Source organism: Pleurodeles waltl, chromosome 10 (genome assembly GCF_031143425.1).
Source record: "Pleurodeles waltl isolate 20211129_DDA chromosome 10, aPleWal1.hap1.20221129, whole genome shotgun sequence".
NCBI lineage: Eukaryota > Metazoa > Chordata > Amphibia > Caudata > Salamandridae > Pleurodeles > Pleurodeles waltl.
In genome coordinates, this window is record NC_090449.1 from 714,295,828 (window position 1) to 714,309,952 (window position 14,125).

General features: G+C 43.0%; 1 protein-coding gene across 2 annotated transcripts in view; it reads left to right on the forward strand.

The window, feature by feature from the left end:
* CUL2 (cullin 2) overlaps positions 1–14,125 on the forward strand; it is a 454,610-nt gene that overhangs the window by 137,473 nt on the left and 303,012 nt on the right. For both annotated transcript variants that reach the window (XM_069211221.1, XM_069211220.1), the window contains exon 5: positions 6,796–6,901. In XM_069211221.1, coding sequence (XP_069067322.1) covers positions 6,796–6,901 — 106 coding nt within the window. The remainder of the gene's footprint in view (positions 1–6,795; positions 6,902–14,125) is intronic.

Consider the following 14,125-nt stretch of genomic DNA (forward strand, 5'->3'; position numbering starts at 1 on the left):
GCTAAGCTATCGCTTGTGACTAGGCAGGCAACTAAAATGGATCCACAACACCCTCCCCATTGCAGAAACAAGGGTGCTAAGCAATCATGCCAGGTTAAAAACATTCATAAGAGATGTATAATGTCAAAAGTGACAAGCAAAGCAGACCAAGAGACAGGCCAAATTAAAAGGCAATTTGGGGTCACAATTTGTATGTTAAAAAATACACTAGCTACATTTCAACAATAAGTATGATCGTGCAGGAGGTCTTCGATGTCATCAAAAGAGACAGGGACCAAAAAGGACTCCACTTCAGCAGGATTCAGAATAACCAGCGGATTGGCAGAAGGATCCATGGAGCAGAAGTGTGCAGATGTCTCAAACGCTGAGGAACCTGCGTAGGCGGTATCATCCATTGTGCCAAACGGTGTTGGAGCTATGAAGTTCTCAAGTGGTGGCTCATAAGTTGCTTTGCGAATCAACCTCCGTCTCAAGGGGCATGACCATGAATGAACCCTGATTGAGAACATTAACAGTTCCTTGTCCACAACAGGCACGGGCTGTAAAGCAAGACACACTGTAGGTGTGCGTATTAGAAGAAGCACCAGATGCACTGGAATACCGGCTGCACACACCATATGAGTGGTCAGAATGACAACAACCAATCGCCCTCTAGTTCCTCCAGCAAGGATATCGGCTGAAATTTTAGATTATGCCATTGATATCTCATCCACAGAGTTAAGAAAACTGGCAGGTGCATCTGTTCTCAGAAGGCAGGGACGGCTAAAAGCCAAGTCTTTCCATGTGGAGATCCAAACAATGGTGAATCATTGTTCAGTGAACATGTGAACAATGCCCTTCAGTCCATCAAGACTGACACCGAAACAGCCAAATCTCTAGGAGCTCTACAATTCAGGAAAGAGCCCTTTCTAGGAACCAGGAAAAGAGGTGTTTAATCTTTTAGAAGAGTATACTAACCCTACAGACAGCAATACCAACCTTTCCAGAGTCCATATCATCCATAGTACTCCCAGCAACAACAACAAAAATACAGGCAGTCGCCTTCAGCAGGGTACAAAGATATTACTTGGGGAAAGCTATCTTCCAGAGGAAGAGACAATGCAAGAAAGCAGTGGCCTTTACATGATGCCAGCTGCCCTAGGCAAATCTCCAACTCAAATTGGGGTTCGAGTTTCAAATAATCTCCACCAGTGGTCCCGTATAACATCCAACAGGTGGGTGCTTGATATCAGCAAACAGGGCCCAACTATAGAGTTTATTAAAACTCCACCAAAAGAAGCACCACCTACAAGAACTTCTGCTACAAATATCAACCATGCTGAAGAAAGGGGCAGTAGAAGTGGTCCAAAATCTCAGAGGGTGATCAGTCTCTACTCTCGCTTTTCCCATATGTGGAAAAGTCCGGAGATTGGCACCCCATCTTAGATCTATAGAAACTCAACAGAAACAGTCCTTTCACATGGTCACCCTTCAAGATAGACTGCATCTTATCAACCAGGGGGATCATATGACTGCCTTGGATCTCCAAGATGCATTCTTCCATTTTCCAACACACCTAAAACACCACAAATGTCTATGGTTCACGGTTTCAGGCACCTGCTACCAGTTCAGGGTACTACGTTTCGGACTGAAATGAGCACCACATATTTTCACCAAAATGCTGGCTTGAGTAGAAGCCTATCTCAGGCAGGGTGTGTTCAAGTGTACTCTTACCTGGAGGACTGGCTGATAAAGGCATGCACGTATCAACAAGCAGGAAAATACACAGAAATCGGTCTACCACTTTTCCACAGTCTAGGCCACACAGTCAACGACCAAAAATTGCATCTAACCCCCACAACAACATTAACCTTCTTGGGGGCATTGCTGGATACAACCCAAAGCAGAGCTTTTGTCTCACAACAAATGAAAATTCAACAGCTGTCATGGAAATTAAGCACAAGAAAGTCAGTTTCTATCCAGATCTATAAATCACCCCTCGGAATGCTTTCCTATTGCATCCCTCTCATTCCATATTGCTGCCTTCACTTGAAACCACTACAAGAGGAGCTAGACAGACAATGGTTGCAAACACAGGGGTCGTTTTCGATGACATCATTAATATTACCCTAACCATGGTCCAAGCCATGCTTTGTTGGTCACGCAAATCAAACCTATCAAAAGGTTTATAATTTCTGGCACAAAGTTCAGAATATGTGATAACGGACGCGTCCCTGGAGGGATGGGGGTGCTCATCTCCAGGACTTAATAATCAGTGGCAAATGGAATGTCATACAGACCAAAATGCACATAAATTTCCTGAAACTGAAAACCATAGACTTGGCGCTCAAATCTTTCCTGCCCAAGATAGCCCAGTCATTGGTGCTAATTCGCATGGACAATACCACCAGCACGAATTGTATCAACAAGCACGGAGGAACACACTCACCAGCTGTATCTCAACAAGTGCAGGAAATCTGGAACTGGCCTATCCAACACCAAATAACGCTGAGAGCAGAATATGTGCTAGGAATATCCAATACTCTCCCAGATTCAGTAAACTGGACCAGTGCTACCTGCCACGAATGGGAGCTCAGGACAACTTATTCCATTGTTGTAGCAAACCAGAGTCGGACCTGTTCACGACAAGAGAGAACTGGAAATGCCAATTCTTTGCAAGCTGGCATTCACAGGGGAGGATCGAAAGGGAATGCGTTTTCGATCAGATTGTCAGGAATCTATGCCTACTTTTTTCCCCCAATCCCATTAATTAATTCAAAGGTTCCTCAGGAAACTGAAGAGAACCATGCTGAATTCGCCTCATTGCCCCCAGTGTCCCAGACAATCCTGGTTCACAGAACTTCTACTCCTCTCAGAGCAGCCCCACGTTTAGCTGAAGCCAATACTGGCGTTGCTTACTATGAATCAAGGCCAGGTCCGTCATCCCAACCCAACTTCCCTACACTTGTCGGCATGGCTCCTGAGTTCAAGGAGTTTGCCATGCTAGATATTCGAGCAGACTGTAGAGAAATTCTAGCGAATGCCAGGGCAGAAACCACTATCGAGTCCAAAATTCATGCTTTCACATCGCCACCAGAACAACTTCTTCCGTATCTACTTCAGGCGGCAACATCCATCCTCACCCGCCTTTCCACCAGAGTTCATCTGACAGCGATTTCCAGATTCAGAAAGTCTAATAGCACATCTTCGTTATGGTCTAGTAGAATAATAAAACAATTCCTCAAAGGCCTATTCAGGACGTTTCCTCCAGTGAAGATGCCTACGTCTTCATGGCAATTTAATATTTTGCTTGCGCAATTTACGAAAGCCCCGTTTTAGCCCATTCACAAGGCAGATTTAAAATATCTCACATGGAAAACAACACTTCTCGTAGCACTCTCGTCCCCCAATGGAGTCCGTGACATCCAAGTATTTACAATAAAACAACCTTTCCCTCAATTCAAGTTAGACAGTGTCTTACTTAGGAATAATCCTATGTATATACTTAATCTCTTTGGATTGCCATCTGAATGAAGCAGTAGTACTGAGAACCTTATTTTCAAACCCTCATACAGCGGCAGAAAATCTTTACACACCTTACACATCAAAAGATGTCTCAAATTCTACTTGCACAGGCCTCCTCAAATCCGCAAAGCGGATAATTTATTTGTGGCCAGTGGAGACCTAAGGAAGGTGGTTCAGTTTTCTAAGCAGAGCGTAGCCAGATGGATTGCACCCACTATCCAATTTTGTGACATGCATGCAGGAAAAAAATTGGCCAACAAATTCAAGGCCGACTCCACCAGAGCTGTCTTCACCTTCACTGCTCTCTTTGCTGTTGTACCTATTCAACAAATATGTCGCGCAGCAACATGGTCCAGTAGGCACACCTTTACCTAGCAGTACTGCCTGGATTCTACTGACAAAAGTGATGCAGAAGTGAGACAAGCAGTTTTACGACGTCTGTTTCAGTAAGATAAGCCAACTGAATGTTCCCACCTTCCGCCATGTAATTTTATTGTTTTGTATTTCCACATACTGTTAGCTATTCTGATTCAAGCATGTGAATCTATGAAAGATCCAATTTTGAAGAAGAAAATAAGTTACTTACCTGTAACTGTAGTTCTCCAGTATTGATATCTTTCATAGATTCACCTGAGACCTGTAGAGGCCCACCTTCTTTTGATAACCTATACCTCTCACTTGTGCTAGAAAATCTGAGAGACTGAAGCCTCTGTGGAGAAGGTGCTAAAGGGTGCCTGATTGGCTGGACTTTGAGTCTTTTTAAATGACACTGATAAGCTATTAAAGTGAATGTCTATAACATTAACTCCTATGTAGATTTTTCTCTACTGCTTTCTACGGAATCATGGGACAACAGAGAATAATTCAAGCATGTGAATCTACGAAAGATACCAATACTGGAGACCTAAAGTTACACGTAAGTAACTTATTTTCATCCCTTCTACTGATAATGGTGTCACTTTTCATGGCAGAGCAATCCATCACGCTCCCTGTTTGTTGTGTTTGCCGGTGCGATGGAGGGAAAGGTGGTCTAGATGGATTGTGCTCTGCATCATACAGTTGCTCCTTAGCCTGGAAGGGTCCACCTGAAGGCCCTATGCTCATTCCACCAGGGCAACAGCTGCCAGCAAAGCCCTAGTTTGGGATGTTTGAATTTTGGACATTTGACAGGTAGGTAAATGTGTCCTTACTTTCACCAGAAACTACTGCATTTATTATCTGCTCTATAAGATGGGTCATAATGCTTGCTTAGTCTTGCAGGACTTCCTGGGATAAACCCACTCCTTAGACCCACCACCTCCGAATGGGCATTGCTTTTTTACTGATTCACAAGTTGAGGAATCTATGACTATAGGTATCCATCGGAGGATTACTTTACTTGTCTTCAGTAATTCTCTTTCTGGTGGATGCTCTATATGACCACAGATTTCTCACTGCCTGTCTGCCTTTGCATTTTGTGAAGGGACTTTCAGGAATGATAAGATCCCCAGTTAGTTTTTTGCACCCTGCCAGTACAAATATATTCTTATCGGCCACTGTCCAGGTCTGAGGGTTTGGAGAAGACAAGGGCATAGCTGATGCGTCTGCACAGGGTTAGTACCCATATGATCTATATTTTGTTGCTGTCGGAGGCAGGGCAGAGATGCAACAGAGGCTGATGGCGCACCTTGCAAGCACTCAGTAGCTATTGCAAATATTTCTGGATCCGGTCTGGGGGGAGCTTCACAAGGTGCAGAATTTGTGATTTGGCAGAGTATCCACCAGAAATAGCCTTACTGAATGACTCAGTGCAGTCACAAACTAAACATTGCCACTGAGGGTGAAGAAACACAGTGACAAGAAGCAGCATTACATTTAAAAAAAGGGAAATAGCTGTCAAAAGGTCCCAAAAATAAATCGAAAATAAATTGCAAATTCTTGCACAGAGCTAAAGACATCCAAACAGTCTCTCTAATAAGTAAACCTCATATAAAGTGTACAATCCTCAGTGCGGCCATAGGTTCTTGCTTTGTCTGTAGTCATTCAGTTGCTATTGCTTATTTATTATATGGGTTGATTGTTTCATGAACAGAACGAACATGGAACCTTGCAGAATAAATTCTTCAGCAGAATTTAGTGTTATGTTTTTACAAGCCTTCAGTTAAACTCATCCGCGTATTTTATTTACCTTTGGTCACTTTAAAGACAGTTTATCTTAGAACCATCACATCCGACATCTGATGGAACTTGAGTTTCTATCGCCTACCTCTCCTCATGTGTCCCTATTTTCTGTAGAATAGAGGGATAGTCTGTTAAGCCCAAATTCCTATTACAACAGACCTCGCTAGCTCCTTCCTATTGGCCTATTTAAATCCCAAGTGTCCCAATGGTATTGCCCATAGGAGGATCTTAATTTTCTTTATGAGAAGCAAGGAATGCAGGTTAGTCGGTGTTTGTCTTCAGGACTAAGCAGCACAGTCCGTGCCTGCTGTTTTACCCTGGATTGTTCATAGTGTGTTGTCTGTTACCAGCTTGCTAAGAGGACACTCTAGAGCAGTGTTTCCCAACCTGTGGTCCGGGGACCCCTGGGGGTCCGCGAAGCTTTCTCAGGGGGTCCGCGAGAGCCTAGAAAATTGAAAAATATTAACAAATATTGACAAATTAGGTCCCCAGCTTCCAGTAATGGACTCAGAAGGCGGGGGTCCCCGGAATCCCATGATTCAGTGGGGGTCCCTGGGTTCCATTAATGTTAAAGTGGAGGTCCACAGAAATCAAAAGGTTGGGAACCACTGCTCTAGAGGAAATCAGAGCACACTAGACAAAAGGACGGGCTGCTTCCTCTGCTCGTTAGTGAACTATGCCTATCATGCATATCTGTCACTTGGCATCCGGTACTGATTGTTTGAATATATTGATTAGCAATTATTGGTAAGGGGGAGGCATTTCGCATTGATTTTTTTTTTCGTATCTCATTCTAGTTGTTATTGTTACTAATTATTTTTTTAAGGTCGGGGAACTGCATAAAGCAGTATATTCTGGAAGGTGTCTCATTTACGAGTACAAGTTAATTTACTGATGGATAGCGTATTGTTCCGCAAATTCTTTAACGCCCACCCCTCTTCTTCTCTTCTGACATGTTTTGTTTAGGACTTTTCTCACTATAATCCGGTTCTCACAGCCTGAGAGTGATTGAGATGGTGGTAACTAGCTCAAATTACTGAACATTCGTTATTGCATTTGTTTTCTGGTTGGATTAATCTTATAATATTTTCTAATTTACTCTTTGATTTTTGATTTTATTTCTGTGTACAGGTATCTTAATACACAGTTCATAAAGAAGAACAAACTAACAGAGGCTGATCTTCAGTATGGTTATGGGAGTGTTGATATCAATGAACCACTTATGGAAATAGGAGAGGTAAGTAATTTAAAGGTTGCACGGACTAAATAGGTATATATCAAAACGTAAATGAATAAAGAATGGACAATATGTGTGGTTGGGTTCAATGACTGCACAAGTTATATGAAATGTCAAGTTTCGACTACTGTTGAAGAGAACCGAGTTAAATGCTTTGCTAAGTACCGGGAAATGTTACAGCTTGCAAGAAAATACATTATAGTCTAATTTATTGTTCAAGAGAGTGTTGTATAAATATATTTTATCTTTCCGTTAGCAGACACTGATAATAGCATATCAATTTGAAGGTTTCCCTGATGGTAGTGCAGTACCATGACTTGGTCTGACTAGGCTGCTTGCTACAAACTAGGCAAGTAATGACGGGTGTGTTTTGCAGTTCTCAGTGTTACATGGGTCGCCAATAGTCTTTGGCGGAGCATTCAAACTAGTCACTCAGAGAATCTTTGATGTCCTCTTCTAACCATGTTTTTCAAAAGCTCAGTTTGAATGGCTATTTGGTGAGTGGTGATGGTTTTGGCTTTTGTGCAAAACTAGCAAATATTAAACCACAACAAATATAAAACTTATAGGATGACAGTGGAGGAAATCATATGACAAGAAATACACAAATATAATTTTAAGGTACGGATGAACCAAAAAAAATTAACAAAGCCTGCTACTTCCAACCTGTTCCAGATGGCGGCCAACTCGATGAAAGAACTATAAAAGAATACTGAATTCCGAAACCCTGGCTCCGCTGCCAAGAACTTCGCAGATCCGTTGACGAACACACGTTTAAAATACTCAAGTATTGGGAGACCATCTTCTTATCAAAGATAGTCTATGATCATGTCAGTTCATCCTGCCTCGGAGCAAGGTCTGCTTGATAGCGATGTTGACCTTCTTATCTGTCATTTTTCATGGGTAGCATGCTAAACAAGCACAATTGTGTGTGTGTGTTGGTGTTGTTCTGTTTAATAGAACTGAACTAATAGGCAGTTGTGCTTAGAACAGGTGTTGGTCCCCTATTTAGCTTCAGTGCACTTGGCATGAAAGTATGATTCTTGCGGTTACAAATAAAACGCATTCTTGACTTTGATTTACTGTAACTGAAGATGTATTTTAATCACAGAAATATGGCATAAAGTATAAAGAATAATAGCATTGGTCTATCAGCCCTGGCACTGAGGTGCACTTCTTTTTCGGTGGATGTGAACAGGAAAAATTGAATTAGCCACAGTGCAAGAAAGACAATGGATGAAATTGACTCACTGAGTGATCCATGCTGTATTATGCTTCGGTGGGCAGAAGCAAAATATGAGCAATAGTCGATCAGACAAATGGGTGAAGAGGAGTGACAGAAAGCTTCTCTCTGTTAGTACATATGTGTGTATTTTTAAGCATGGATTTTTACAGTATTTACTACATGAGTCTCTTGACACAGCTAACGTTGCCTGTAGGCCACACTTAAAATGTAGAGTTCATACGCTTCTCTGACTCTACAGGACAAAAACAGTCTAAAACTGTATTTTACGGAAAGTGCTAACATTATTTAGTAGAGAACAGAGTTCTTCGTGTTCATTTTAGTCTCTACTATATATCGTGAATTGTCAACGTCAATCTTGTAGGCCACACTTGCATAGATCCTCATTTTGTTTTATAGGGTCGAGCACAAAGCGCTCTGTCCCTGGTGTAATCTCTTTGTGGGCTTATAACCACACCCATGTCAAGTCCATCCGTTTGGTTGGTTTGTCAGCTTGCCTTTTAAAATTAGCTTGATTAAATTAGTGGAATGCATGCATACGTCATGCCTCGTCCATGTTTAGCTCACCTCGGGCACACCGGCCACCTACTGAAAACATAAGTGGCTTCATGTTTTCCCTATGGTTTCTGCTGTATTTTTTCTCTTTATTTAGTAGGCAGCGCGATCTTGATGGGCAGTAGTAGAGCGCTTTGCATGATATCGACCCATTACATGGATAATTGCACTTTTGCTGGTTACATGGATTATAGCACTTTTGCAGTCACATGGATAATTGCACTTTTGCGATGAATTTCACTGCTAGCAGACTTCTGTTACCGTTTGTGTGTTTGCTTTATGCTTATGGTGGCCTCAGGCTCCCTTATGTGAAACTGTAATACTTTTCAGTTTATGTGGCAAGAAAAAGTCCGGTTAGGAGTTTACAACCTAATAGCTTTAACTCGAGTAAACGTGAGACCCACTGCATTGCAAATGCTTGTGAAATAGATTCTATCCGAATCCCATTGTTTTATAAGGCCCTAGTCTGCTGAGTAAAAACGAAACAAATGAAGATGTTTCCCTTTAGATGAGGATGGTGCCCCTCAGGAATGCGCTGTGCTGTACTCAGTTCAGAGGTCCTTTTTCCTGCTGAGGAGGAAGTGGTTTAAAACATGTTCTCCAGGGAAGCGCGTTATAAACAGAAAATGTTTGAGCGTTATTCATACGCAAATGCAATGAACATATCAGACCGAGGACCCAGCACGAAGGGTTGTATGTCACCACCTAAAATACAACGGAGTCCATATACCGCTACATAGAATCTGCTACATTGAAATGAGCCCCACTGAGAATACCACTGCAGGGGTTACCACTCCTGAGGTTACCACTACTGTGATTACTACCTCTGAGATTAACAGTGCAAAGATGACCTCTGCCGAGATTACCACTGCTGAGATTACCACTACTGTGATTACTATCTCTGAGATTTCCACTGCAGGGATTACCACTACTGAATTACCACCAATGTGATTACTACATCTGAGAGTACCACTCAGGGATTACCACTGCTGAGATTACCACTGCTGTGATTAATACCTCTGAGATTACCACTGCAGGTATTACAACTGCAGAGATTACCACTACTGTGAATACTACCTCTGAGATTACCCCTGCAGGGGTTACCATTGCTGATTTTGCCACTACTGTGATTACTACGTCAAGATTACCTCTGCTGAGATTACCTCTGCTGAGATTACCACTAACGTGATTACTACCACTGTTGTTGCCACTACTGATATTACCACTACTGTGATTACCACTGCTGAGATTACCACTACTGTGATTACCACTACTTTGATTACTACAGCTAAGATTACCACTGCAGGGATTACTACTGTTGAGATTACCACTTCTGAGATTACCACTACATTAATTAAATTAGATTCAAGAGTAAGTGTACTGACCCTGTGCTAACCTACACCTTAAAATGAAACCTTACTTTATAAATACCCATCACCTTATCTTTGTGGCCATACATTGCCCTCTCTTTAACCCAGTGGTTACATTGCGCCACGGGGTGCCAGTGGACCTACCAGTACATATTTTTGGGGAACCAGGACTCTCCCACTCCGTCCCATGGTGGTCGTACTGGACAATGCATGGGCCTGCCCTGTCCATTAGTCCCAACCAGGCCCAGGCATAGACATGACTGTAGCATTCTCAAGTGGCAGGGACACCAAACGCTTAATTTTCCTGCATCCATTCTTATGTTAAACCGATCTGTGCCCAGGCAAAGACAAGCTTTCATTTTCATAAAGTAATATTTTGAACCCTGTAACAAAGTTCAGGATTTTTATTGAAATTTCCCTGCTATTTGTCCATGTACACAGGCATGCTATCAGTTTTAGGTGGACCAGCCCCTTTGATATTTTAGTAAGTGCTTCTTTGTTTCACTCTTTGCCCTTTTTTTTGGTAGAACACCAACAATGTGTTTCCGTGACAGCGACCCTGTTACATGGATATTTTCACTTTTGCCGATTACATGGATAATTGCACTTTTGCGGTTGCATGTTGCCGATAAATTTCACTGTGAGCGGACTTCTGTTAGCTTTTGTGTGTTTGCTTTGCGCTCATGGTGGCCATCAGCTCGCTTATGTGAAGCTGTTTTACTTTTCAGTTGATGTGGCAAGAAAAGTCTGGTTAGGAGTTTACAACACTTATAGTGAGACCCATTGCATAGCAAATGCTTGTTTCATTAAGAGGCTGCACATGGCACTCATGTCAAATGTATGCTTTGCAACCTTAAAGATGATGTAAAATGAACAGTTTTCTGATGACTGTCACTTTGTAAAGTATTAAATAACATCAGCTTCTCCATTTCAAGTCCCCGTTTACCCAGCATTTTGTGTCAAAAGTATCCAGTCACATGACGACATCAATAGTCTAAAATGTAATGACACCACCAATATTCTAAAACGTATCCATTTCAGATCTTGCTATGCTCTGCATATATCTGTACTTCTGCAACCTACATGCATGTTTGGCTTTAGACGACATGCAGGAAGGAGCCCCTTGATGGCTTTGGCAGTACCCTTATAATCCGATGCACTTGAGAGATCTGAAGAGTTGCAGTCGCACACAGTGCAGCACCTGCCTCAGGCTCTTTCTTAAGATGGACAACATCTTCAGTGCATGTATGAAAAGAGAGGAATATAAATAAAGTCAGTCAAGTATCAGGATATGAATGAGTATCTGCAAATATCCTCTTGACATTTCATATTCTCATTCATGAATCATGGAATTATAGTTACAAACTACAACTTGTTAAAAAATCAATTTGTCATCCTCAATTAAACAAGCAATTCAGGGTGCTGTAGCACAAAATTTCATTCAGTACCACACCTCAAATTGACCCCATATTTCATGTTAACACATAGATTCTTCTCACTTTGTGCGTGTAACCAAATGAGTGAAGTATCAATTTCAGTCACTGTAAAATAAAATAAACTAAGTATAACTCCCAAATTATTTGACTTGGCAAGATCACGTGTTTTCTTGTATTGTCGGCACCAGTTATGACTGAGTAAATCAGAAGGCTAAAAGAACAAAAAATTTGATTCTGTTTTTCCTGGGCTGGAGATTTGGACTGCAAGGATGCAGAAAAACAAACTTGTGTAACAAGATTTCTGTTTATTACATTTGTAATTTTGCATACGTGTCCTAAATAACCTAGAGCTGCAGAATCACCTGTTACCTGGGTGTGAGAAAGTAGCCTCTTTCTAGCCTTGTTTTTTTTTTATAAAGATTTTTATTAATTTTATCTGAATGGAACAGTGCAAACACGTTACAACAATAAAAACTAAGGAAACAAAGAAAAAAGATATCAACAGTTACCGACAAATCGACACGATCTTTAAGATATAGCATCTTCTGCATATTAAGTGTTCCTCTTAATGGTCTAAATGACTTTAATAATCTTAGTGGCCCTGTGTCCAGTTCCTTTTGGTCTAGGATGTGAGTTATAGTCTGGGTCTTGTCCCATCGCTCGAGTGCGGGGTCTGCAGTCTTCACTGCCACTTTATTTGTTACGGTTCCACTTCGTCATCCCACCACCCTTTGTGGGTCTGGTCCCTACGTTATCACTAAGCGGGGTTTGCAGCTAGCTACGTCCCCTCCCCAAGGGTTAAACGGTTTGTCCAAGGAGTCTCTTGGGGTTTTACTCTAGTAAGTTATTCATCTGTCTAGTTGGCTGTCCCAGCTCCCCCATATTTTGTTGTATTTGTCTGGGCAACCCCTCACTTCATATATCAGTTTTTCACATCTTGCGCACCAGTCCATACCTCGTCTCCATTTGGCGAGGGTCGGAGCTTTTGCTGCCTTCCATTCTGACATGATGTCCCTCTTTGCCACCAAACAGGCTCTCTCCAGGAAAGTGCGATTCGCTCTGCCCAGCCCCATTCCATCCATGGCCCCCAACAAAATCCTTTCTAGCCTTGTTACCCCCACTTTTGGCCTGTTTGTGAGTATGTGTCAGGGTGTTTTCACTGTCTCACTGGGACCCTGCTAGCCAGGACCCCAGTGCTCATAAGTTTGTGGCCTATATGTATGTGTTCCCTGTGGATGCCTAACTATCTCACTGAGGCTCTGCTAACCAGAACCTCAGTGGTTATGCTCTCTCTGCTTTCCAAATTTGTCACTAACAGGCTAGTGACTAAATTTACCAATTCACATTGGCATACTGGTACACCCATATAATTCCCTAGTAAATGGTACTGAGGTACCCAGGGTATTGGGGTTCCAGGAGATCCCTATGGGCTGCAGCATTTCTTTTGCCACTCATAGCTAGCTCTGACAATTCTTACACAGGCCTGCCAGTGCAGTCTGAGTGAAATAACATCCACGTTATTTCACAGCCATTTACCACTGCACTTAAGTAACTTATAAGCCACCTATATGTCTAACCTTCACCTGGTGAAGGTTAGGTGCAAAGTTACTTAGTGTGTGGGCACCCTGGCACTAGCCAAAGTGCCCCCACATCGTTCAGGGCAAATTCCCCGGACTTTGTGAGTGCGTGGACACCATTACACGCGTGCACTGTACATAGGTCACTACCTATGTACAGCGTCACAATAGTAACTCCGAACATGGCCATGTAACATGTCTAAGATCATGGAATTGTCACCCCAATGCTATTCTGGCATTGGGGTGGGGGGGCAATTCCATGATCCCCCGGGTCTCTAGCACAGAACCCGGGTACTGCCAAACTGCCTTTCGGGGGTCTCCACTGCAGCTGCTGCCAACCCCTCAGACAGGTTTCTGCCCTCCTGGGGTCCAGGCTGCCCTGGCCCAGGAAGGCAGAACAAAGGATTTCCTCTGAGAGAGGGTGTAACACCCTCTCCCTTTGGAAATAGGTGTGAAGGCTGGGGAGTAGTAGCCTCCCCCAGGCTCTGGAAATGCTTTGATGGGCACAGATGGTGCCCATCTCTGCAAAAGCCAGTCTACACCGGTTTAGGGATTCCTCAGCCCTGTTCTGGCGCGAAACTGGACAAAGGAAAGGGGAGTGACCACTCCCCTGACCTGCACCTCCCAGGGGAGGTGCCCAGAGCTCCTCCAGTGTGTTCCAGACCTCTGCCATCTTGGAAACAGAGGTGTATGTGGCACACTGGACTGCTCTGAGTGGCCAGTGCCAGCAGGTGATGTCAAAGGCTCCTTCTGATTGGCTCTTACCTCTCTTGGTAGCCAATCCTCCTTCCTAGGTAGCCAAACCTCCTTTTCTGGCTATTTAGGGTCTCTGCTTTGGGGATCTCACCAGATAACGAAGGCAAGAGCTCACCAGAGTTCTTCTGCATCTCGCTCTTCACCTTCTGCCAAAGGATCGACGCTGACTGCTCAGGACGCCTGACTGCAGACTACTAGCAACCTTGTATCGCTTCATCCTGCCAGCTTTCTCGACTGTTTCCAGGTGGTGCATGCTCTGGGGGTAGCCTGCCTCCTTTCTGCACCAG